The 25,752-nt window shown below is 48.1% G+C and overlaps 1 protein-coding gene across 1 annotated transcript in view; it reads left to right on the top strand.

Moving 5' to 3' along the window:
- The window catches only part of LOC135521387 (unconventional myosin-X-like), a 314,073-nt gene that overhangs the window by 119,205 nt on the left and 169,116 nt on the right, over positions 1–25,752 (top strand). Inside the window, 5 exon segments of the mRNA XM_064947288.1 lie at positions 8,413–8,559; positions 10,012–10,112; positions 10,431–10,497; positions 11,226–11,318; positions 19,472–19,540. Of these exon segments, the coding sequence (XP_064803360.1) occupies positions 8,413–8,559; positions 10,012–10,112; positions 10,431–10,497; positions 11,226–11,318; positions 19,472–19,540 (477 nt within the window).

Raw genomic sequence — 25,752 nt, forward strand, 5'->3', positions numbered from 1 at the left:
ACAGTAACACGTCTTCTCCACTAGGGACAGTAACACATCTTCTCTACTAGGGACAGTAACACATCTTCTCTACTAGGGACAGTAACACATCTTCTCCACTAGAGACAGTAACACGTCTTCTCTACTAGGGACAGTAACACATCTTCTCTACTAGAGACAGTAACACATCTTCTCCACTAGGGACAGTAACACATCTTCTCCACTAGAGACAGTAACACATCTTCTCCACTAGAGACAGTAACACATCTTCTCCACTAGAGACAGTAACACATCTTCTGCACTAGGGACAGTAACACATCTTCTCCACTAGAGACAGTAACACATCTTCTCTACTAGGGACAGTAACACATCTTCTGCACTAGTGACAGTCTAACACACAACTGGAAAGGACATGGGACATAAGCAGAATTATTCTCATCGTTGGCTTCAATTGTCCAGACTACTGTCTCATTTGAATGAATATGTGAGAAATGTGATGTGTTCAGAGATTAGATTTGAAATGTATGTAAATATATTGCTGCATTTGTGGTCTTTTCCACCATCGAAAGGCCAATAGAAATCTTTGAGGTTTGAATTATGTTAAACTTTTCTTCTTGGAACATGAGTCATGCCCATGGAATGTCATAAAGCATATTGGATATGCAGACAGAGCCTGACCTTTCTAATGACACAGACTGGGAGACCGATGCAGACAGAGCCTGACCTTTCTAATGACACAGACTGGGAGACCGATGCAGACAGAGACTGACCTTTCTAATGACACAGACTGGGAGACCGATGCAGACAGAGCCTGACCTTTCTAATGACACAGACTGGGAGACCGATGCAGACAGAGACTGACCTTTCTAATGACACAGACTGGGAGACCGATGCAGACAGAGCCTGACCTTTCTAATGACACAGACTGGGAGACCGATGCAGACAGAGACTGACCTTTCTAATGACACAGACTGGGAGACCGATGCAGACAGAGACTGACCTTTCTAATGACACAGACTGGGAGACCGATGCAGACAGAGACTGACCTTTCTAATGACACAGACTGGGAGACCGATGCAGACAGAGCCTGACCCTAATGACACAGACTGGGAGACCGTTTATGCAGACAGAGCCTGACCTTTCTAATGACACAGACTGGGAGACCGATGCAGACAGAGCCTTTCTAATGACACAGACTGGGAGACCGATGCAGACAGAGACTGACCTTTCTAATGACACAGACTGGGAGACCATGCAGACAGAGACTGACCTTTCTAATGACACAGACTGGGAGACCGATGCAGACAAACTGGCCTTTCTAATGACACAGACTGGGAGACCGATGCAGACCCTGACCTTTCTAATGACACAGACTGGGAGACATGCAGACAGAGCCTGACCTTTCTAATGACACAGACTGGGAACCCATGCAGACCCTGACCTTTCTAATGACACAGACTGGGAGACCATGCAGACAGAGCCTGACCTTTCTAATGACACAGACTGGGAGACCTGCAGACAGAGACTGACCTTTCTAATGACACAGACTGGGAGACCGATGCAGACAGAGACTGACCTTTCTAATGACACAGACTGGGACATGCAGACAGAGCCTGACCTTTCTAATGACACAGACTGGGAGACTGATGCAGACAGAGCCTGACCTTTCTAATGACACAGACTGGGAGCCATGCAGACAGAGCCTGACCTTTCTAATGACACAGACTGGGAGACAAACAGCCTGACCTTTCTAATGACACAGACTGGGAGACCGATGCAGACAGAGACTGACCTTTCTAATGACACAGACTGGGAGACCATGCAGACTAACTGACCTTTCTAATGACACAGACTGGGAGACCGATGCAGACAAACAGCCTTTCTAATGACACAGACTGGGAGACCGATGCAGACAGAGACTGACCTTTCTAATGACACAGACTGGGAGACCATGCAGACAGAGCCTGACCTTTCTAATGACACAGACTGGGAACCGATGCAGACAGAGATGACCTTTCTAATGACACAGACTGGGAGACTGATGCAGACAAGACTGACCTTTCTAATGACACAGACTGGGAGACCCTGCAGACAGAACTTTCTAATGACACAGACTGGGAGACCGATGCAGACAGAGCCTGACCTTTCTAATGACACAGACTGGGATAACCGATGCAGACAGCCATGACCTTTCTAATGACACAGACTGGGAGACCGATGCAGACAGAGACTGACCTTTCTAATGACACAGACTGGGAGACCATGCAGACAGAGACTGGCCTTTCTAATGACACCTGGTTAGACCTGCAGACAGAGACTGACCTTTCTAATGACACAGACTGGGAGACCGATGCAGACAGAGCCTGACCTTTCTAATGACACAGACTGGAGACCGATGCAGACAGAGCCTGACCTTTCTAATGACACAGACTGGTTAGACCGATGCAGACAAACAGCCTTTCTAATGACACAGACTGGGAGACCGATGCAGACAGAGCCTGACCTTTCTAATGACACAGACTGGGAGACCGATGCAGACAGAGACTGACCTTTCTAATGACACAGACTGGGAGACCGATGCAGACAGAGACTGACCTTTCTAATGACACAGACTGGGAGACCGATGCAGACAGAGCCTGACCTTTCTAATGACACAGACTGGGAGACCGATGCAGACAGAGACTGACCTTTCTAATGACACAGACTGGGAGACCGATGCAGACAGAGACTGACCTTTCTAATGACACAGACTGGGAGACCGATGCAGACAGAGCCTTTCTAATGACACAGACTGGGAGACCGATGCAGACAGAGACTGGCATGGGAAATGGGTTTACATTGCCAAAGTAAGTGAAATAAACAAACAAAAGTCAGGAGTTTGAATTTAACAGTAAAAATATATGTATTTTTATCATTTTTTCTCTCTCTCTCTCATTCATATATATATCTATCCCAATTTTTTTATTTTTTTTTATTTAACCTTTATTTAACCAGGTAGGCAAGTTGAGAACACGTTCTCATTTACAACTGCGACCTGGCCAAGATAAAGCAAAGCAGTTCGACACATACAACGACACAGAGTTACACATGGAGTAAAACAAACATACAGTCAATAATACAGTATAAACAAGTCTATATACGATGTGAGCAAATGAGGTGAGATAAGGGAGGTAAAGGCAAAAAAAGGCCATGGTGGCAAAGTAAATACAATATAGCAAGTAAAACACTGGAATGGTAGATTTGCAATGGAAGAATGTGCAAAGTAGAAATAAAAATAATGGGGTGCAAAGGAGCAATGGCATCCTATCCCTTATATAGTGCACTACTTTGGACCAGACAGGAGACACAGTCATCCTGATGTCTAACCCTGGTCATAACCTGGACAAACAGCCATCCTAACCCATATCCCTGGTTATAACCTGGACAAACAGCCATCCTAACGTCTAACCCTGGTTATAACCTGGACAAACAGCCATCCTAACGTCTAACCCTGGTTATAACCTGGACAAACAGCCATCCTAACCCATATCCCTGGTCATAACCTGGACAAACAGCCATCTAACCCATATCCCTGGTCATAACCTGGACAAACAGCCATCCTAACGTCTAACCCATATCCCTGGTCATAACCTGGACAAACAGCCATCCTAACGTCTAACCCTGGTTATAACCTGGACAAACAGCCATCCTAACGTCTAACCCATATCCCTGGTTATAACCTGGACAAACAGCCATCCTAACGTCTAACCCTGGTTATAACCTGGACAAACAGCCATCCTAACGTCTAACCCTGGTAACCTGGACAAACAGCCATCCTAACGTCTAACCCTGTTTATAACCTGGACAAACAGCCATCCTAACCCATATCCCTGGTTATAACCTGGACAAACAGCCATCCTAACGTCTGATATCCCTGGTCTTAACCTGGACAAACAGCCATCCTAACCCATATCCCTGGTTATAACCTGGACAAACAGCCATCCTAACCCATATCCCTGGTCATAACCTGGACAAACAGCCATCCTAACATCTAACCCCTATCCCTGGTTATAACCTGGACAAACAGCCATCCTAACGTCTAACCCTGGTTATAACCTGGACAAACAGCCATCCTAACCCATATCCCTGGTTATAACCTGGACAAACAGCCATCCTAACCCATATCCCTGGTCATAACCTGGACAAACAGCTATCCTAACGTCTAACCCATATCCCTGGTTATAACCTGGACAAACAGCCATCCTAACCCATATCCCTGGTCATAACCTGGACAAACAGCCATCCTAACGTCTAACCCATATCCCTGGTCATAACCTGGACAAACAGCCATCCTGACGTCTAACCCTGGTTATAACCTGGACAAACAGCCATCTAACCCATATCCCTGGTTATAACCTGGACAAACAGCCATCCTAACCCATATCCCTGGTCATAACCTGGACAAACAGCCATCCTAACATCTAACCCATATCCCTGGTTATAACCTGGACAAACAGCCATCCTAACGTCTAACCCTGGTTATAACCTGGACAAACTGTCTAACCCATATCCCTGGTTATAACCTGGACAAACAGCCATCCTAACGTCTAACCCATATCACTGGTCATAACCTGGACAAACAGCCATCCTAACGTCTAACCCATATCCCTGGTCATAACCTTGACAAACAGCCATCCTAACCCATATCCCTGGTCATAACCTGGACAAACAGCCATCCTAACGTCTAACCCATATCCCTGGTTATAACCTGGACAAACAGCCATCCTAACCCATATCCCTGGTTATAACCTGGACAAACAGCCATCCTAACGTCTAACCCATATCCCTGGTCATAACCTGGACAAACAGCGATCCTAACATCTAACCCTGGTTATAACCTGGACAAACAGCCATCCTAACGTCTAACCCATATCCCTGGTTATAACCTGGACAAACAGCCATTCCTCTGCTCTCTGATGGAGTTCCTGGAGCCACCAGTCCAGCTCTATTCTCTATTCAACATGTGTCCCACTCCCACAGATTAATTATAGACCTGGAACTTTGTGGCCTTGCAATAGACTAGCATCCTGTCCAGGAGGTTACTTGTACATCAAGTTGTTAGCATAGGGCTAATGTGTGCCAGGTTATCTGATGGGACAAGCTACAACCAGCTACAATCACGTGACAGTCGAGAGCTGTCCAGTGACACAAGCCTACTGGGCGAGATAAACTACTTCTATGCTCACTTCGAGGCAAATAACACTGAAACATGCATGAGAGCACCAGCTGTACCGGAAGACTGTTTGATCATGCTCTCCGCAGCCGATGTGAGTAGGACCTTTAGCCTCCACATTGACTCTGTACCGTAACACCCCTTTAGTGGTAAGAGTAGGGACGGCATGTAGCCTATTGATTAGAGTGTAGGGACAGCATGTAGCCTAGTGGTTAGAGTGTAGGGACGGCAGGTAGCCTAGTGGTTAGAGTGTTGGGCTAACAAGGTAAACATCTGTCATTCTGCCCCTGAACAAGGAAGTTAACCCACTATGCCCCAGTTGTCCATCATTGTAAATAGGAAGTGGTTCTTAACTAACTTGCCTAGTTAAATAAAGGTTAAATGAATGGAATAAATACAAAATTCAATGTTGACATATTAACTGGGCCTAGAGACTCACTGTTGATGTAGTTTAACTTGGATTCATTGTTGATCTAGTTTAACTGGGCCTAGAGACTCACTGTTGATGTAGTTTAACTGGCCCTGGAGACTCACTGTTGATGTAGTTTAACTGGGACTCACTGTTGATGTAGTTTAACTGGGACTCACTGTTGATGTAGCTTAACTGGGACTCGCTGTTGACGTAGTTTAACTGGGACTCACTGTTGATGTAGTTTAACTGGGACTCACTGTTGATGTAGTTTAACTGGGACTCGCTGTTGATGTAGTTTAACTGGGACTCACTGTTGACGTAGTTTAACTGAGACTCACTGTTGATGTAGTTTAACTGGGCTTAGAGACTCACTGTTGATGTAGTTTAACTGGGACTCACTGTTGATGTAGTTTAACTGGGCGTAGAGACTCACTGTTGATGTAGTTTAACTGGGACTCACTGTTGATGTAGTTTAACTGGGACTCACTGTTGATGTAGTTTAACTGGGACTCACTGTTGATGTAGTTTAACTGGGCCTAGAGACTCACTGTTGATGTAGTTTAACTGGAGACTCACTGTTGATGTAGTTTAACTGGGCCTAGAGACTCACTGTTTATGTAGTTTAATTGGGACTCACTGTTGATGTAGTTTAACTGGGATTCACTGTTGATGTAGTTTAACTGGGCCTAGAGACTCACTGTTGATGTAGTTTAACTGGGACTCGCTGTTGACCTAGTTTAACTGGGACTCACTGTTGATGTAGTTTAACTGGGACTCACTGTTGATGTAGTTTAACTGGGCCAAGAGACTCACTGTTGATTTAGTTTAACTGGGCCTAGAGACTCACTGTTGATGTAGTTTAACTGGAACACACTGTTGATATAGTTTAACTGGGACTCACTGTTGATGTAGTTTAACTGGGCCTAGAGACACACTGTTGATGTAGTTTAACTGGGCCTAGAGACTCACTGTTGATGTAGTTTAATTGGGATTCACTGTTGATGTAGTTTAACTGGGCCAAAACACTCACTGTTGAAATAGTTTAACTGGGCCTAGAGACTCACTGTTGATGTAGTTTAACTGGGCCTAGAGACTCACTGTTGATGTAGTTTAACTGGGATTCACTGTTGATGTAGTTTAACTGGGACTCACTGTTGATGTAGTTTAACTGGGACTCACTGTTGATGTAGTTTAACTGGGACTCACTGTTGATGTAGTTTAACTGGGACTCACTGTTGATGTAGTTTAACTGGGCCTAGAGACTCACTGTTGATGTAGTTTAACTGGGCCTAGAGACTCACTGTTGATGTAGTTTAACTGGGACTCACTGTTGATGTAGTTTAACTGGGACTCACTGTTGATGTAGTTTAACTGGGACTCACTGTTGATGTAGTTTAACTGGGCCAAGAGACTCACTGTTGATGTAGTTTAACTGGGCCTAGAGACTCACTGTTGATGTAGTTTAACTGGAACACACTGTTGATATAGTTTAACTGGGACTCGCTGTTGATGTAGTTTAACTGGGACTCACTGTTGACATAGTTTAACTGAGACTCACTGTTGATGTAGTTTAACTGGGACTCACTGTTGATGTAGTTTAACTGGGCCAAGAGACTCACTGTTGATGTAGTTTAACTGGCCCTGGAGACTCACTGTTGATGTAGTTTAACTGGGACTCACTGTTGATGTAGTTTAACTGGGACTCACTGTTGATGTAGTTTAACTGGAACACACTGTTGATATAGTTTAACTGGGACTCACTGTTGATGTAGTTTAACTGGGCCTAGAGACACACTGTTGATGTAGTTTAACTGGGCCTAGAGACTCACTGTTGATGTAGTTTAATTGGGATTCACTGTTGATGTAGTTTAACTGGGCCTAGAGACTCACTGTTGATGTAGTTTAACTGGGCCTAGAGACTCACTGTTGATGTAGTTTAACTGGGCCTAGAGACTCACTGTTGATGTAGTTTAACTGTGACTCACTGTTGATGTAGTTTAACTGGGCCTAGAGACTCACTGTTGATGTAGTTTAACTGGAATTCACTGTTGATGTAGTTTAACTGTGCCTAGAGACTCACTGTTGATGTAGTTTAACTGGGACACACTGTTGATGTAGTTTAACTGGGACTCACTGTTGATGTAGTTTAACTGGGCCTAGAGACACACTATTGATGTAGTTTAACTGGGCGTAGAGACTCACTGTTGATGTAGTTTAACTGGGCCTAGAGACTCACTGTTGATGAAGTTTAACTGGAACACACTGTTGATGTAGTTTAACTGGGACTCACTGTTGATGTAGTTTAACTGGGACTCACTGTTGACGTAGTTTAACTGGGACTCACTGTTGACGTAGTTTAACTGGGCCTAGAGACACACTATTGATGTAGTTTAACTGGGCGTAGAGACTCACTGTTGATGTAGTTTAACTGGTCCTAGAGACTCACTGTTGATGTAGTTTAACTAGAGACTCACTGTTGATGTAGTTTAACTGGGCCTAGAGACTCACTGTTTAACTGGAACACACTGTTGTAGTTTAACTGGGACTCACTGTTGACGTAGTTTAACTGGGACTCGCTGTTGACGTAGTTTAACTGGGACTCACTGTTGACGTAGTTTAACTGAGACTCACTGTTGATGTAGTTTAACTGGGCCTAGAGACTCACTGTTGACAGATTAATATTCAGTGCACTGGTCAAAAGTAACGCACTCTAAAGGGGAATAGGGCGCTGTTTGGGACGTAGCTGGACTCGTCTGGTTTGGCCTGTATATTAATTAACCCTTTCATTGTCTGATCATTTGATTGATAGGCGGTGGACTCTCGGGACTCGGTTGCCATGGCGTTGTACGCCCAGTCTTTCTCCTGGATTATCACACGGATCAACCAGAAGGTCAGAGGGAAGGACAACTTCAAGTCCATCGGCATCCTCGACATTTTCGGCTTCGAGAACTTTGAGGTAGCTTTGTGTTTTTAAAGTATAAGACCCTGCAGCATTTGAAGGAAGTTGGATTAGCCTGAGTGATGTTACAGGTCTGGGACCAGGCTAGGATAGTATGATTCTGTTATAGATCTGGGACCAGGCTAGGATAGTATGGTTCTGTTTTAGATCTGGGACCAGGCTAGGATAGTATGGTTCTGTTATAGATCTGGGACCAGGCTAGGATAGTATGGTTCTGTTATAGATCTGGAACCAGGCTAGGATAGTGTGGTTCTGTTATAGATCTGGAACCAGGCTAGGATAGTGTGGTTCTGTTATAGATCTGGGACCAGGCTAGGATTGTGTGGTTCTGTTATAGATCTGGGACCAGGCTAGGATAGTATGGTTCTGTTTTAGATCTGGACCAGGCTAGGATAGTATGGTTCTGTTTTAGATCTGGACCAGGCTAGGATAGTATGGTTCTGTTAGTGATGTTTTAGATCGGGGACCAGTCCAGTATAGTATGGTTCTGTTAGTGATATAGATCTGGGACCAGGCTAGGATAGTATGGTTCTGTTATAGATCTGGGACCAGGCTAGGATAGTATGGTTCTGTTATAGATCTGGGACCAGGCTAGGATAGTATGGTTCTGTTATAGATCTGGGACCAGGCTAGGATAGTATGGTTCTGTTATAGATCTGGGACCAGGCTAGGATAGTATGGTTCTGTTATAGATCTGGGACCAGGCTAGGATAGTATGGTTCTGTTATAGATCTGGGACCAGGCTAGGATAGTATGGTTCTGTTATAGATCTGGGACCAGGCTAGGATAGTATGGTTCTGTTAGTGATATAGATCTGGGACCAGGCTAGGATAGTATGGTTCTGTTAGTGAGATCTGGGACCAGGCTAGGATAGTATGGTTCTGTTATAGATCTGGGACCAGGCTAGGATATGGTTCTGTTATAGATCTGGGACCTAGGCTAGGATAGTATGGTTCTGTTATAGATCTGGGACCAGGCTAGGATAGTATGGTTCTGTTATAGATCTGGGACCAGGCTAGGATAGTATGGTTCTGTTATAGATCTGGGACCAGGCTAGGATAGTATGGTTCTGTTATAGATCTGGGACCAGGCTAGGATTGTATGGTTCTGTTATAGATCTGGCACCAGGCTAGGATAGTATGGTTCTGTTATAGATCTGGGACCAGGCTAGGATAGTATGGTTATGTTATTGATCTGGGACCAGGCTAGGATAGTATGGTTCTGTTGTAGATCTGGGACCAGGCTAGGATAGTATGGTTCTTTTGTAGATCTGGGACCAGGCAAGGATAGTATGGTTCTGTTATAGATCTGGGACCAGGCTAGGATAGTATGGTTCTGTTATAGATCTGGGACCAGGCTAGGATAGTATGGTTCTGTTATAGATCTGGGACCAGGCTAGGATCGTAGGGTTCTGTTATTGATGTTATGGTTTATATTTCCATCCTCTAGGTGAACAGGTTTGAACAGTTCAACATCAACTACGCCAACGAGAAGCTCCAGGAATACTTCAACAAACACATCTTCTCCCTGGAACAGCTGGAGTACAACAGGTTGGTTACCCGACAATGTGTGTCCTCAATTACATTTTATTCCTTATGTAGTGCACTACTTTTAACAAAGGCCCATACTGCTCTCACTATATAGTAAATTGAGTGCCATTTGGGACACAGCAGAGCACCATTTTGTTTCCTATCTGGGGGTTGTTTGGGTGTGACCATGTTGTTCTGGATATGCAGGCACTCTGCCAAATGTTTTAAATGGGACGTCAGCAGCCTGGTCACAGCTCATTTCATCACATGAACCTGTGGACAATACAACCACTGTCTCCCTAACTCACTGTTCATGTATGAGTTGTGTTGTTTCCTCAGAGAGGGGATCCAGTGGGAAGCTATAGACTGGAAGGAGAATGCAGAGTGTCTGGACCTCATTGAGAAGGTTGGTAGCAGACGAACGCCAAGACTTACTCTAGGACAAGTCTCTCCTAGGGGAACCCCAGACTAACACCAAGACTTACTCTAGGACAAGCCTCTCCTAGGGGAACCCCAGACTAACGCCAAGACTTACTCTAGGACAAGCCTCTCCTAGGGGACCCCCAGACTAACGTCAAGACTTACTCTAGGACAAGTCTCCTCCTAACACCAAGGGGACCCCCAGACTAACACCAAGACTTACTCTAGGACAAGCCTCCTAGGGGACCCCAGACTAACGCCAAGACTTACTCTAGGACAAGCCTCTCTAGGGGACCCCAGACTAACACCAAGACTTACTCTAGGACAAGCCTCTCCTAGGGGACCCCCAGACTAACGCCAAGACTTACTCTAGGACAAGCCTCTCCTAGGGGACCCCCAGACTAACGCCAAGACTTACTCTAGGACAAGCCTCTCCTAGGGGACCCCCAGACTAACACCAAGACTTACTCTAGGACAAGCCTCTCCTAGGGGACCCCCAGACTAACGCCAAGACTTACTCTAGGACAAGCCTCTCCTAGGGGACCCCCAGACTAACGCCAAGACTTACTCTAGGACAAGCCTCTCCTAGGGGACCTACCTGACTCTCCTGACCAAGGCCACATAGCACCCATCTCTGTCTCTATGTGTGAGCTGTGCCAAGCTGACGAAACAGTACTCTGGTCTCAGAAACTAACCTTGCATTTTGTCCGTCAGAAACTGGGCATGTTGGCTCTGATCAACGAGGAGAGTCGCTTCCCTAAAGGCACCGACTACACCCTGCTAGAGAAACTACACAGTAGACACGCTGTGAGTACACACACAGAGACACACACACACACACACACACACACATACACACACACACATACACATACACACACACACACACAGACACACCCACACACACACACTCTGCTCTAAAGGAAATGTTTTCCTCTCTAGCCAGCTCAGCCCAGCCCACGGACAGCTACAGTTTTTTACAATTACTTTGGCACTAATTTCATTTTTCAAAACTCTGATCAAAACATTGCATTGTGCATTCATATATTTAAAGGAACGTTGCACTTGCAGAATCATTGGTTCAAATAACTCATTTATCATGAAATACCATAGGAACATTCATTTAGATCACCCACACACAAGATACCGATAGTTTCACTGTGTCGTTGTTCGTACAATCATTAGATATTGTCGTACAAAATATGTGATACATGTTTCATTATGCTACTACACGTAAATACATCACTGTAAAAGGACTAGTGAAAACAATACTGCAGACACAGTGGAATCATTTAACACAATCTGAAATGTATTGATGAAATACAGTAAAATCACAACATAAGTTTATTTGAATCAAAGCAAAAATAATTAGCTACAAAAAATAAAAGAAAATACAGTAAAAGGTCAATTGCAGTGTTCCTCACCTGGCTTACTGTAAAACATCACTGCAGTGTTCCTCACCTGGCTTACTGTAAAACATCACTGCAGTGTTCCTCACCTGGCTTACTGTAAAACATCACTGCAGTGTTCCTTACCTGGCTTACTGTAAAAAGCAAAACAAAAGATTTGATTTCTGTGCTTCTATATTTCCATCAACTCTGTCTAGTGGATTTGGCCACAGGTTCTTATCCACATCACAATGGATGTTTTCATTAGCCAAACATCTTGGGAAGAATCTTCGGGCGAATCCAGACCTGACGCTGGTCTGACGTGATGTCATTGCATGCGTCATCCATGGCCTGGAGAAAGAAGGGTGGTTTGTTTGTGAGGGAGCCAATCATATAACTTCCACCTCCATGTGCCTTGCAGTATACAGTCACTTGACAGTTGAGAGTAGCTTGATGTTTAGCGCATGCTGAAGACTTACCGGTTCTCATTGTGGAAAGTTCTGATAATTGAAGCCACGGTTGATCTTCTGAGGTTTGGTTGAATCATTGTAGCTGCCTCGGTCATTGTCTTGCCATGATTTACGACATGGTCTACAGCTCTTGCTTGGGTTTCATTGGACACTCTTAGCTGTTGCTTCCGTTGATCTTGGTCCGTGGTCTTGTCCTCTACCACACCTCTCCAACGAGGCCCACGACCACCTCTCAGAAGGGGTGCTCGTCCCCTGCCACATCTTCCTCGTCTTCCTCCTCCCACTGCTTGACCTCTATTGTGACCTGGATCACCTGCCGGCTCTATGTTATCGCTATGTTGTTGTAGGTGGATACCACTCATTTCACTACATAGTCGTACCCCAAGGTGAAATCAATCATCAGTAACGAGTTTGCAGTATTGGAAAAGCAATTACAAGGACCTGCATGCATACACTCACCGGCCACTTTATTAGGTACACCTGCGTGTTAATGCCAATAGCCTGTTCTTTCCAACAGCGAATCGTGTGGCTGCCTGCAACTCAATATATAGAGCAGAGAGCTTTAGTTGTTTACAGAGAACGGTGCGATTAGCAGAACACATTCAGTCAGCGGCAGTTGTTTAGTTCAACGAACAAATGATCTTAGCTTTATGTGTATTGATCATTGGTTGTGAGTTTTGTGTCTAGAGTTTTGAAAAATGACATCAATGTTCTAAAATTAGTGCCAAGGTGATTGTAAAAAACTGTAAACTCTCCTCAGACCCAGGCTGAATAATGTATTCGGTGTAGAGCAGATCAGTGCAGTAACTCTGACCTCTCAGCCCCCAAGTCCTCTGTCCTCTCTTCCCTCTCAACCCTCTCAGTCCTCTCTGTCCTCTCAGCCCTCTCAGCCCTCTCTTCCCTCTCAACCCTCTCAGTCCTCTCAGCCCTCTCAGTCCTGCCAGTCCTCTCAGCCCCCATGTCCTCTCAGTCCTCTCTGTCCTCTCAGTCCCTAACTCCTCTCAGCCCCCATGTCCTCTCAGTCCTCTCTGTCCTCTCAGCCCCCAAATCCTCTCAGCCCCCAAGTCCTCTCAGCCCCCAAATCCTCTCAGCCCACAAGTCCTCTCAGCCCCCAAGTCCTCTGTCCTCTCTTCCCTCTCAGCCCTCTCAGTCCTCTCAGTCCTCTCTTCCCTCTCAGTCCTCTCTTCCCTCTCTTCCCTCTCAGTCCTCTCAGTCCTCTCTTCCCTCTCAGCCCTCTCTTCCCTCTCTTCCCTCTCAGACCTCTCTTCCCTCTCTTCCCTCTCAGACCTCTCTTCCCTCTCTTCCCTCTCTTCCCTCTCAGCCCTCTCAGTCCTCTCTTCCCTCTCTTCCCTCTCAGACCTCTCAGTCCTCTCTTCCCTCTCAGACCTCTCTTCCCTCTCAGCCCTCTCTTCCCTCTCAGCCCTCTCAGTCCTCTCTTCCCTCTCAGTCCTCTCTTCCCTCTCTTCCCTCTCAGACCTCTCTTCCCTCTCAGACCTCTCTTCCCTCTCAGCCCTCTCTTCCCTCTCTTCCCTCTCAGTCCTCTCAGTCCTCTCTTCCCTCTCAGACCTCTCAGTCCTCTCTTCCCTCTCAGACCTCTCAGTCCTCTCTTCCCTCTCAGTCCTCTCTTCCCTCTCAGACCTCTCTTCCCTCTCAGACCTCTCAGTCCTCTCTTCCCTCTCTTCCCTCTCAGACCTCTCAGTCCTCTCTTCCCTCTCAGTCCTCTCTTCCCTCTCAGACCTCTCAGTCCTCTCAGCCCTCTCAGCCCTCTCAGCCCTCTCAGTCCTCTCTTCCCTCTCAGACCTCTCTTCCCTCTCAGTCCTCTCTTCCCTCTCTTCCCTCTCAGTCCTCTCTTCCCTCTCAGCCCTCTCTTCCCTCTCAGACCTCTCAGTCCTCTCTTCCTCTCAGACCTCTCTTCCCTCTCTTCCCTCTCAGACCTCTCTTCCCTCTCTTCCCTCTCTTCTCTCTCAGCCTTCTCAGTCCTCTCTTCCCTCTCGGTCCTCTCTTTCCTCTCTTCCCTCTCAGCCTTCTCAGTCCTCTCTTCCCTCTCAGCCCTCTCAGCCCTCCCTTCCCTCCCTTCCCTCTCAGCCCTCCCTTCCCTCCCTTCCCTCTCAGCCCTCTCAGCCCTCCCTTCCCTCTCAGACCTCTCTTCCTCTCTTCCCTCTCAGCCTTCTCAGTCCTCTCTTCCCTCTCGGTCCTCTCTTTCCTCTCTTCCCTCTCAGCCTTCTCAGTCCTCTCTTCCCTCTCAGCCCTCTCAGCCCTCCCTTCCCTCCCTTCCCTCTCAGCCCTCCCTTCCCTCCCTTCCCTCTCAGCCCTCTCAGCCCTCCCTTCCCTCTCAGACCTCTCTTCCCTCTCTTCCCTCTCAGCCTTCTCTTTCCTCTCTTCCCTCTCGGTCCTCTCTTTCCTCTCTTCCCTCTCAGCCTTCTCAGTCCTCTCTTCCCTCTCAGCCCTCTCAGCCCTCCCTTCCCTCCCTTCCCTCTCAGCCCTCCCTTCCCTCTCAGACCTCTCTTTCCTCTCTTCCCTCTCAGACCTCTCAGTCCTCTCTTCCTCTCTTCCCTCTCAGACCTCTCAGTCCTCTCTTCCTCTCTTCCCTCTCAGTCCTCTCTTCCCTCTCAGACCTCTCAGTCCTCTCTTCCCTCTCAGTCCTCTCTTCCCTCTCAGACCTCTCAGTCCTCTCTTCCCTCTCTTCCCTCTCAGACCTCTCAGTCCTCTCTTCCCTCTCTTCCCTCTCAGTCCTCTCTTCCCTCTCAGACCACTCAGTCCTCTCTTCCCTCTCAGTCCTCTCTTCCCTCTCAGACCTCTCAGTCCTCTCTTCCCTCTCAGACCTCTCTTCCCTCTCAGACCTCTCAGTCCTCTCTTCCCTCTCAGTCCTCTCTTCCCTCTCAGTCCTCTCTTCCCTCTCAGACCTCTCAGTCCTCTCTTCCCTCTCAGTCCTCTCTTCCCTCTCAGACCTCTCTTCCCTCTCTTCCCTCTCAGTCCTCTCAGTCCTCTCTTCCCTCTCAGACCTCTCAGTCCTCTCTTCCCTCTCTTCCCTCTCAGACCTCTCAGTCCTCTCTTCCCTCTCAGTCCTCTCTTCCCTCTCAGTCCTCTCTTCCCTCTCAGACCTCTCAGTCCTCTCTTCCCTCTCAGACCTCTCTTCCCTCTCAGCCCTCTCAGTCCTCTCTTCCCTCTCTTCCCTCTCAGTCCTCTCTTCCCTCTCAGCCCTCTCAGTCCTCTCTTCCCTCTCAGACCTCTCTTCCTCTCTTCCCTCTCAGACCTCTCAGTCCTCTCTTCCCTCTCAGCCCTCTCTTCCCTCTCTTCCCTCTCAGACCTCTCTTCCCTCTCAGCCCTCTCTTCCCTCTCTTCTCTCTCAGCCTTCTCAGTCCTCTCTTCCCTCTCGGTCCTCTCTTTCCTCTCTTCCCTCTCAGCCTTCTCAGTCCTCTCTTCCCTCTCAGCCCTCTCAGCCCTCCCTTCCCTCCCTTCCCTCTCAGCCCTCCCTTCCCTCCCTTCCCTCTCAGCCCTCTCAGCCCTCTCAGCCCTCCCTTCCCTCTCAGTCCTCTCTTCCCTCTCAGACCTCTCAGTCCTCTCAGCCCTCTCAGCCCTCTCAGCCCTCTCAGTCCTCTCTTCCCTCTCAGCCCTCTCTTCCCTCTCAGTCCTCTCTTCCCTCTCTTCCCTCTCAGTCCTCTCTTCCCTCTCAGCCCTCTCTTCCCTCTCAGCCCTCTCAGTCCTCTCTTCCCTCTCAGTCCTCTCTTCCCTCTCTTCCCTCTCAGACCTCTCTTCCCTCTCTTCCCTCTCTTCCCTCTCAGCCCTCTCTTCCCTCTCGGTCCTCTCTTTCCTCTCTTCCCTCTCAGCCTTCTCAGTCCTCTCTTCCCTCTCAGCCCTCTCAGCCCTCCCTTCCCTCCCTTCCCTCTCAGCCCTCCCTTCCCTCCCTTCCCTCTCAGCCCTCTCAGCCCTCCCTTCCCTCTCAGACCTCTCTTCCCTCTCTTCCCTCTCAGCCTTCTCAGTCCTCTCTTCCCTCTCGGTCCTCTCTTCCCTCTCAGTCCTCTCTTCCCTCTCAGACCTCTCTTCCCTCTCTTCCCTCTCTTCCCTCTCGGTCCTCTCTTTCCTCTCTTCCCTCTCAGCCTTCTCAGTCCTCTCTTCCCTCTCAGCCCTCTCAGCCCTCCCTTCCCTCCCTTCCCTCTCAGCCCTCTCAGCCCTCCCTTCCCTCCCTTCTCTCTCAGCCTTCTCAGTCCTCTCTTCCCTCTCAGCCCTCTCAGCCCTCCCTTCCCTCCCTTCCCTCTCAGCCCTCTCAGCCCTCCCTTCCCTCCCTTCTCTCTCAGCCTTCTCAGTCCTCTCTTCCCTCTCAGCCCTCTCAGCCCTCCCTTCCCTCCCTTCCCTCTCAGCCCTCTCAGCCCTCCCTTCCCTCCCTTCTCTCTCAGCCTTCTCAGTCCTCTCTTCCTTCTCAGTCCTCTCTTCCCTCTCGGTCCTCTCTTTCCTCTCTTCCCCTCTCAGCCTTCTCAGTCCTCTCTTCCCTCTCAGCCCTCTCAGCCCTCCCTTCCCTCCCTTCCCTCCCTTCCCTCTCAGCCCTCCCTTCCCTCCCTTCCCTCTCAGCCCTCTCAGACCTCTCAGCCCTCCCTTCCCTCTCAGACCTCTCTTCCCTCTCTTCCCTCTCAGTCCTCTCTTCCCTCTCAGCCCTCTCAGTCCTCTCTTCCCTCTCAGCCTTCTCAGTCCTCTCTTCCCTCTCAGCCCTCTCAGCCCTCCCTTCCCTCTCAGCCCTCTCAGCCCTCCCTTCCCTCCCTTCTCTCTCAGCCTTCTCAGTCCTCTCTTCCCTCTCAGTCCTCTCTTCCCTCTCAGCCCTCTCAGCCCTCCCTTCCCTCTCAGCCCTCCCTTCCCTCTCAGCTCTCTGTCCTTTCAGTCCAGACAGGCCAGTGGAAACTGAAGAAATGCACAACAGAAAACCACAACTGAACTGACCTCCATGCTTCCTACTACAGATTGGATCTTTTTTATTTTGTTACAGTTTCTGTGTGTGGCTTCGGCACTCTTTCAGATACAATGGTCACAACATTACTTGCATTAGCCTAAGTCAGCTCCATCAGCTCAAATCAGCTGATGAGTTCTGAACATGTAGTTCCTCACCGAGTGTCCAGTGTAATGTTGGTGTCTCTGACTGTCTCTCTCTCTCTCCAGACTAACCAGTACTACATGAAGCCCCCCACACATCTCACATGGAATCCTCTCTATATATATTATAACCTGCTGTCTCTCTCTCTCTCCAGACTAACCAGTACTACATGAAGCCCCCCACCCATCTCACATGGAATCCTCTCTCTATATACAGTGCCTTGCGAAAATATTCGGCCCCCTTGAACTTTGCGACCTTTTGCCACATTTCAGGCTTCAAACATAAATATATAAAACTGTATTTTTTTGTGAAGAATCAACAACAAGTGGGACACAATCATGAAGTGGAACGGCATTTATTGGATATTTCAAACTTTTTTAACAAATCAAAAACTGAAAAATTTGTAGCGCCACCTTTTGCTGCGATGAGAGCTGTAAGTCGCTTGGAGTATGTCTCTATCAGTTTTGCACATCGAGAGACTGACATTTTTTCCCATTCCTTCTTGCAAAACAGCTCGAGCTCAGTGAGGTTGGATGGAGAGCATTTGTGAACAGCAGTTTTCAGTTCTTTCCACAGATTCTCGATTGGATTCAGGTCTGGACTTTGACTTGGCCATTCTAACACCTGGATATGTTTATTTTTGAACCATTCCATTGTAGATTTTGCTTTATGTTTTGGATCATTGTCTTGTTGGAAGACAAATCTCCGTCCCAGTCTCAGGTCTTTTGCAGACTCCATCACGTTTTCTTCCAGAATGGTCCTGTATTTAGATCCATCCATCTTCCCATCAATTTTAACCATCTTCCCTGTCCCTGCTGAAGAAAAGCAGGCCCAAACGATGATGCTGCCACCACCATGTTTGACAGTGGGTATGGTGTGTTCAGGGTGATGAGCTGTGTTGCTTTTACGCCAAACATAACGTTTTGCATTGTTGCCAAAAAGTTCAATTTTGGTTTCATCTGACCAGAGCACCTTCTTCCACATGTTTGGTGTGTCTCCCAGGTGGCTTGTGGCAAACTTTAAACAATACGTTTTATGGATATCTTTAAGAAATGGCTTTCTTCTTGCCACTCTTCCATAAAGGCCAGTTTTGTGCAATATACGACTGATTGTTGTCCTATGGACAGAGTCTCCCACCTCAGCTGTAGATCTCTGCAGTTCATCCAGAGTGATCATGGGCCTCTTGGCTGCATCTCTGATCAGTCTTCTCCTTGTATGAGCTGAAAGTTTAGAGGGACGGCCAGGTCTTGGTAGATTTGCAGTGGTCTGATACTCCTTCCATTTCAATATTATCGCTTGCACAGTGCTCCTTGGGATGTTTAAAGCTTGGGAAATCTTTTTGTATCCAAATCCGGCTTTAAAATTCTTCACAACAGTATCTCGGACCTGCCTGGTGTGTTCCTTGTTCTTCATGATGCTCTCTGCGCTTTTAACGGACCTCTGAGACTATCACAGTGCAGGTGCATTTATACGGAGACTTGATTACACACAGGTGGATTGTATTTATCATCATTAGTCATTTAGGTCAACATTGGATCATTCAGAGATCCTCACTGAACTTCTGGAGAGAGTTTGCTGCACTGAAAATAAAGGGGCTGAATAATTTTGCACGCCCAATTTTTCAGTTTTTGATTTGTTAAAAAAGTTTGAAATATCCAATAAATGTCGTTCCACTTCATGATTGTGTCCCACTTGTTGTTGATTCTTCACAAAAAAATACAGTTTTATATCTTTATGTTTGAAGCCTGAAATGTGGCAAAAGGTCGCAAAGTTCAAGGGGGCCGAATACTTTCGCAAGGCACTGTATATTATAACCTGCTGTGTCTCTCTCTCTCTCCAGACTAACCAGTACTACATGAAGCCCCCCACCCATCTCACATGGAATCCTCTCCCTATATATTATAACCTGCTGTGTCTCTGTCTCTCTCCAGACGAACCAGTACTACATGAAGCCCCCCACCCATCTCACATGGAATCCTCTCTATACATATTATAACCTGCTGTGTCTCTGTCTCTCTCCAGACTAACCAGTACTACATGAAGCCCAGAGTGACTGATCACCAGTTTGGCATCAAGCACTATGCTGGAGAGGTAAATTACCCTCAAGGAGCTCAACACTTGAGAAGGTCTCTCTCTCTCTCTTTCTCTCTCTCTTTCCTTCTCTCAAATTCAAATTTGAATTGCTTTATTGGCATGAAATACAATTTGCAGATACTTCCAAAGCAGTATAGTGGTACAGTATTTCAGGAAATAAAGTACAAAACAATGAGGATAATGAAATCCACTTCATTTCAGTAGTACTAATAGCAGTACATATACACATGGGTACAGGACACTCCTGCTGTTGTATTGTGCAATCTTCAGGCGATACGTTTCATTAAATATTAAAACGATTACAAAAAGAAAGAATGGCAAATAAATAAAAACATCAAGTTTGCATACAATAAACCGCCATAAAAAAGCCAGACTACGGTTTGCAACTGCACATGGGGACAAAGATCATACTTTTTGGAGAAATGTCCTCTGGTTTGATGAAACAAAAATAGAACTCTGATGAAACAGAAATAGAACTGTTTGGCCATAATGACCATCGTTATGTTTGGAGGGAAAAGGGGGATGCTTGCAAGCCGAAGAACACCATCCCAACCGTGAAGCATGGGGGTGTTAGCATCATGTTGTGGGGGTGCTTTGCTGCAGGAGGGACTGGTGCACTTCACAAAATAGATGGCTTCATGAGGTGGGGAAATTATGTGGATATATTGAAGCAACATCAAGACATCAGTCAGGAAGTTAAAGCTTGGTTGCAAATGGGTCTTCCAAATGGACAATGACCCCAAGCATACTTCCAAAGTTGTGGCAAAATGGCTTAAGGCAAGGTATTGGAGTGGCCATCACAAAGCTCTGACCTCAATCCTATAGAAAATGTGTGGGCAGAACTGAAAAAGTGTATGTGAGCAAGGAGGCCTACAAACCTGACTCAGTTCCACCAGCTCTGTCAGGAGGAATGGGCCAAAATTCACCCAACTTATTGTGGGAAGCTTGTGGAAGGCTACCTGAAACGTTTGACCCAAGTTAAATAATTTAAAGGCAATGCTACCAAATACTAATTGAGTGTATGTAAACTTCTGACCCACTGGGAATGTGATGAAAGAAGCTGAAATGCATCATTCTCTCTACTATTATTCTGACATTTCACATTCTTAAAATAAAGTGACCTAAGATAGGGAATTGTTACGAGGATTAAATATCAGGAATTGTAAAAAAAAACAAAAAACGGAGTTTAAATGTATTTGGCTAAGGTGTATGTAAACTTCTGACCAACTGTATGTCTATTACCCTCAGGGTCTACACATTCAGGTTCAGAACCTGTTCTCGCTTTAATATCTCCACATCCATCCGCAAAAGCACATTGCCTTCAGCTTGAAACTGGTTGGTTTCTGGAACTCATCATAGATGAATCTGAGGGAGAAGCTGGATCTACATATGAATCATTGTCACTAAGTTCCTTTGTTGAGGTTTAACCAAATGTGGGTGTTACCCTTTTTGATTTGGCTCAGTGACCGGTCCTGTTTCTACCATAGTCATTCCTCCTGAGTCCCTGCCCAGTGACAGGTCCTGTTTCTACCATAGTCCTTCCTCCTGAGTCCCTGCCCTGTGACAGGTCCTGTTTCTACCATAGTCCTTCCTCCTGAGTCCCTGCCCTGCCCTGTGACAGGTCCTGTTTCTACCATAGTCCTTCCTCCTGAGTCCCTGCCCTGCCCTGTGACAGGTCCTGTTTCTACCATAGTCATTCCTCCTGAGTCCCTGCCCAGTGACAGGTCCTGTTTCTACCATAGTCATTCCTCTTGAGTCCCTGCCCTGTGACAGGTCCTGTTTCTACCATAGTCCTTCCTCCTGAGTCCCTGCCCTGTGACAGGTCCTGTTTCTACCATAGTCCTTCCTCCTGAGTCCCTGCCCAGTGACAGGTCCTGTTTCTACCATAGTCCTTCCTCCTGAGTCCCTGCCCTGTGACAGGTCCTGTTTCTACCATAGTCCTTCCTCCTGAGTCCCTGCCCTGTAACAGGTCCTGTTTCTACCATAGTCCTTCCTCCTGAGTCCCTGCCCTGTGACAGGTCCTGTTTCTACCATAGTCATTCCTCCTGAGTCCCTGCCCTGTGACAGGTCCTGTTTCTACCATAGTCCTTCCTCCTGAGTCCCTGCCCTGCCCAGTGACAGGTCCTGTTTCTACCATAGTCCTTCCTCCTGAGTCCCTGCCCAGTGACAGGTCCTGTTTCTACCATAGTCATTCCTCCTGAGTCCCTGCCCAGTGACAGGTCCTGTTTCTACCATAGTCATTCCTCCTGAGTCCCTGCCCTGTGACAGGTCCTGTTTCTACCATAGTCCTTCCTCCTGAGTCCCTGCCCTGTAACAGGTCCTGTTTCTACCATAGTCCTTCCTCCTGAGTCCCTGCCCTGTAACAGGTCCTGTTTCTACCATAGTCATTCCTCCTGAGTCCCTGCCCTGTAACAGGTCCTGTTTCTACCATAGTCCTTCCTCCTGAGTCCCTGCCCTGTGACAGGTCCTGTTTCTACCATAGTCATTCCTCCTGAGTCCCTGCCCTGTGACAGGTCCTGTTTCTACCATAGTCATTCCTCCTGAGTCCCTGCCCAGTGACAGGTCCTGTTTCTACCATAGTCCTTCCTCCTGAGTCCCTGCCCTGCCCTGTGACAGGTCCTGTTTCTACCATAGTCATTCCTCCTGAGTCCCTGCCCTGTGACAGGTCCTGTTTCTACCATAGTCATTCCTCCTGAGTCCCTGCCCTGTAACAGGTCCTGTTTCTACCATAGTCATTCCTCCTGAGTCCCTGCCCTGTGACAGGTCCTGTTTCTACCATAGTCATTCCTCCTGAGTCCCTGCCCTGTGACAGGTCCTGTTTCTACCATAGTCATTCCTCCTGAGTCCCTGCCCTGCCCTGTGACAGGTCCTGTTTCTACCATAGTCATTCCTCCTGAGTCCCTGCCCTGTGACAGGTCCTGTTTCTACTATAGTCATTCCTCCTGAGTCCCTGCCCTGTAACAGGTCCTGTTTCTACCATAGTCCTTCCTCCTGAGTCCCTGCCCTGTAGCAGGTCCTGTTTCTACCATAGTCATTCCTCCTGAGTCCCTGCCCTGTGACAGGTCCTGTTTCTACCATAGTCATTCCTCCTGAGTCCCTGCCCTGCCCTGTGACAGGTCCTGTTTCTACCATAGTCATTCCTCCTGAGTCCCTGCCCAGTGACAGGTCCTGTTTCTACCATAGTCCTTCCTCCTGAGTCCCTGCCCTGTGACAGGTCCTGTTTCTACCATAGTCCTTCCTCCTGAGTCCCTGCCCTGTGACAGGTCCTGTTTCTACCATAGTCATTCCTCCTGAGTCCCTGCCCTGTGACAGGTCCTGTTTCTACCATAGTCATTCCTCCTGAGTCCCTGCCCTGTGACAGGTCCTGTTTCTACCATAGTCATTCCTCCTGAGTCCCTGCCCTGTGACAGGTCCTGTTTCTACCATAGTCATTCCTCCTGAGTCCCTGCCCTGTGACAGGTCCTGTTTCTACCATAGTCATTCCTCCTGAGTCCCTGCCCTGTGACAGGTCCTGTTTCTACCATAGTCATTCCTCCTGAGTCCCTGCCCTGTGACAGGTCCTGTTTCTACCATAGTCATTCCTCCTGAGTCCCTGCCCTGTGACAGGTCCTGTTTCTACCATAGTCATTCCTCCTGAGTCCCTGCCCTGTGACAGGTCCTGTTTCTACCATAGTCATTCCTCCTGAGTCCCTGCCCTGTGACAGGTCCTGTTTCTACCATAGTCATTCCTCCTGAGTCCCTGCCCTGTAACAGGTCCTGTTTCTACCATAGTCATTCCTCCTGAGTCCCTGCCCTGTGACAGGTCCTGTTTCTACCATAGTCCTTCCTCCTGAGTCCCTGCCCTGTGACAGGTCCTGTTTCTACCATAGTCATTCCTCCTGAGTCCCTGCCCTGCCCTGTGACAGGTCCTGTTTCTACCATAGTCATTCCTCTTGAGTCCCTGCCCTGTGACAGGTCCTGTTTCTACCATAGTCATTCCTCCTGAGTCCCTGCCCTGTGACAGGTCCTGTTTCTAGCATAGTCCTTCCTCCTGAGTCCCTGCCCAGTGACAGGTCCTGTTTCTACCATAGTCATTTCTCCTGAGTCCCTGCCCTGTGACAGGTCCTGTTTCTACCATAGTCCTTCCTCCTGAGTCCCTGCCCTGTGACAGGTCCTGTTTCTACCATAGTCCTTCCTCCTGAGTCCCTGCCCTGCCCTGTGACAGGTCCTGTTTCTACCATAGTCATTCCTCCTGAGTCCCTGCCCTGTGACAGGTCCTGTTTCTACCATAGTCATTCCTCCTGAGTCCCTGCCCTGTAGCAGGTCCTGTTTCTACCATAGTCCTTCCTCCTGAGTCCCTGCCCTGTGACAGGTCCTGTTTCTACCATAGTCCTTCCTCCTGAGTCCCTGCCCTGTGACAGGTCCTGTTTCTACCATAGTCATTCCTCCTGAGTCCCTGCCCTGTGACAGGTCCTGTTTCTACCATAGTCATTCCTCCTGAGTCCCTGCCCTGCCCTGTGACAGGTCCTGTTTCTACCATAGTCCTTCCTCCTGAGTCCCTGCCCTGTGACAGGTCCTGTTTCTACCATAGTCCTTCCTCCTGAGTCCCTGCCCTGTGACAGGTCCTGTTTCTACCATAGTCCTTCCTCCTGAGTCCCTGCCCTGTGACAGGTCCTGTTTCTACCATAGTCCTTCCTCCTGAGTCCCTGCCCAGTGACAGGTCCTGTTTCTACCATAGTCATTCCTCCTGAGTCCCTGCCCTGTGACAGGTCCTGTTTCTACCATAGTCCTTCCTCCTGAGTCCCTGCCCTGTGACAGGTCCTGTTTCTACCATAGTCCTTCCTCCTGAGTCCCTGCCCTGTGACAGGTCCTGTTTCTACCATAGTCCTTCCTCCTGAGTCCCTGCCCTGTGACAGGTCCTGTTTCTACCATAGTCATTCCTCCTGAGTCCCTGCCCTGCCCAGTGACAGGTCCTGTTTCTACCATAGTCATTCCTCCTGAGTCCCTGCCCTGTGACAGGTCCTGTTTCTACCATAGTCATTCCTCCTGAGTCCCTGCCCTGTAACAGGTCCTGTTTCTACCATAGTCATTCCTCCTGAGTCCCTGCCCTGCCCTGTGACAGGTCCTGTTTCTACCATAGTCCTTCCTCCTGAGTCCCTGCCCTGTGACAGGTCCTGTTTCTACCATAGTCCTTCCTCCTGAGTCCCTGCCCTGCCCAGTGACAGGTCCTGTTTCTACCATAGTCCTTCCTCCTGAGTCCCTGCCCTGTGACAGGCTCTGTGACAGGTCCTGTTTCTACCATAGTCATTCCTCCTGAGTCCCTGCCCTGCCCTGTGACAGGTCCTGTTTCTACCATAGTCCTTCCTCCTGAGTCCCTGCCCTGTGACAGGTCCTGTTTCTACCATAGTCCTTCCTCCTGAGTCCCTGCCCTGCCCAGTGACAGGTCCTGTTTCTACCATAGTCCTTCCTCCTGAGTCCCTGCCCTGTGACAGGTCCTGTTTCTACCATAGTCCTTCCTCCTGAGTCCCTGCCCTGTGACAGGTCCTGTTTCTACCATAGTCATTCCTCCTGAGTCCCTGCCCTGTAACAGGTCCTGTTTCTACCATAGTCATTCCTCCTGAGTCCCTGCCCTGTGACAGGTCCTGTTTCTACCATAGTCATTCCTCCTGAGTCCCTGCCCTGTGACAGGTCCTGTTTCTACCATAGTCCTTCCTCCTGAGTCCCTGCCCTGTGACAGGTCCTGTTTCTACCATAGTCCTTCCTCCTGAGTCCCTGCCCTGTGACAGGTCCTGTTTCTACCATAGTCCTTCCTCCTGAGTCCCTGCCCTGTGACAGGTCCTGTTTCTACCATAGTCATTCCTCCTGAGTCCCTGCCCAGTGACAGGTCCTGTTTCTACCATAGTCCTTCCTCCTGAGTCCCTGCCCTGCCCTGTGACAGGTCCTGTTTCTACCATAGTCATTCCTCCTGAGTCCCTGCCCAGTGACAGGTCCTGTTTCTACCATAGTCATTCCTCCTGAGTCCCTGCCCAGTGACAGGTCCTGTTTCTACCATAGTCCTTCCTCCTGAGTCCCTGCCCTGTGACAGGTCCTGTTTCTACCATAGTCCTTCCTCCTGAGTCCCTGCCCTGTGACAGGTCCTGTTTCTACCATAGTCATTCCTCCTGAGTCCCTGCCCTGTGACAGGTCCTGTTTCTACCATAGTCATTCCTCCTGAGTCCCTGCCCTGTAAC

Source organism: Oncorhynchus masou, chromosome 29, assembly GCF_036934945.1.
Source record: "Oncorhynchus masou masou isolate Uvic2021 chromosome 29, UVic_Omas_1.1, whole genome shotgun sequence".
Classification (NCBI taxonomy): Eukaryota; Metazoa; Chordata; class Actinopteri; order Salmoniformes; family Salmonidae; genus Oncorhynchus; species Oncorhynchus masou.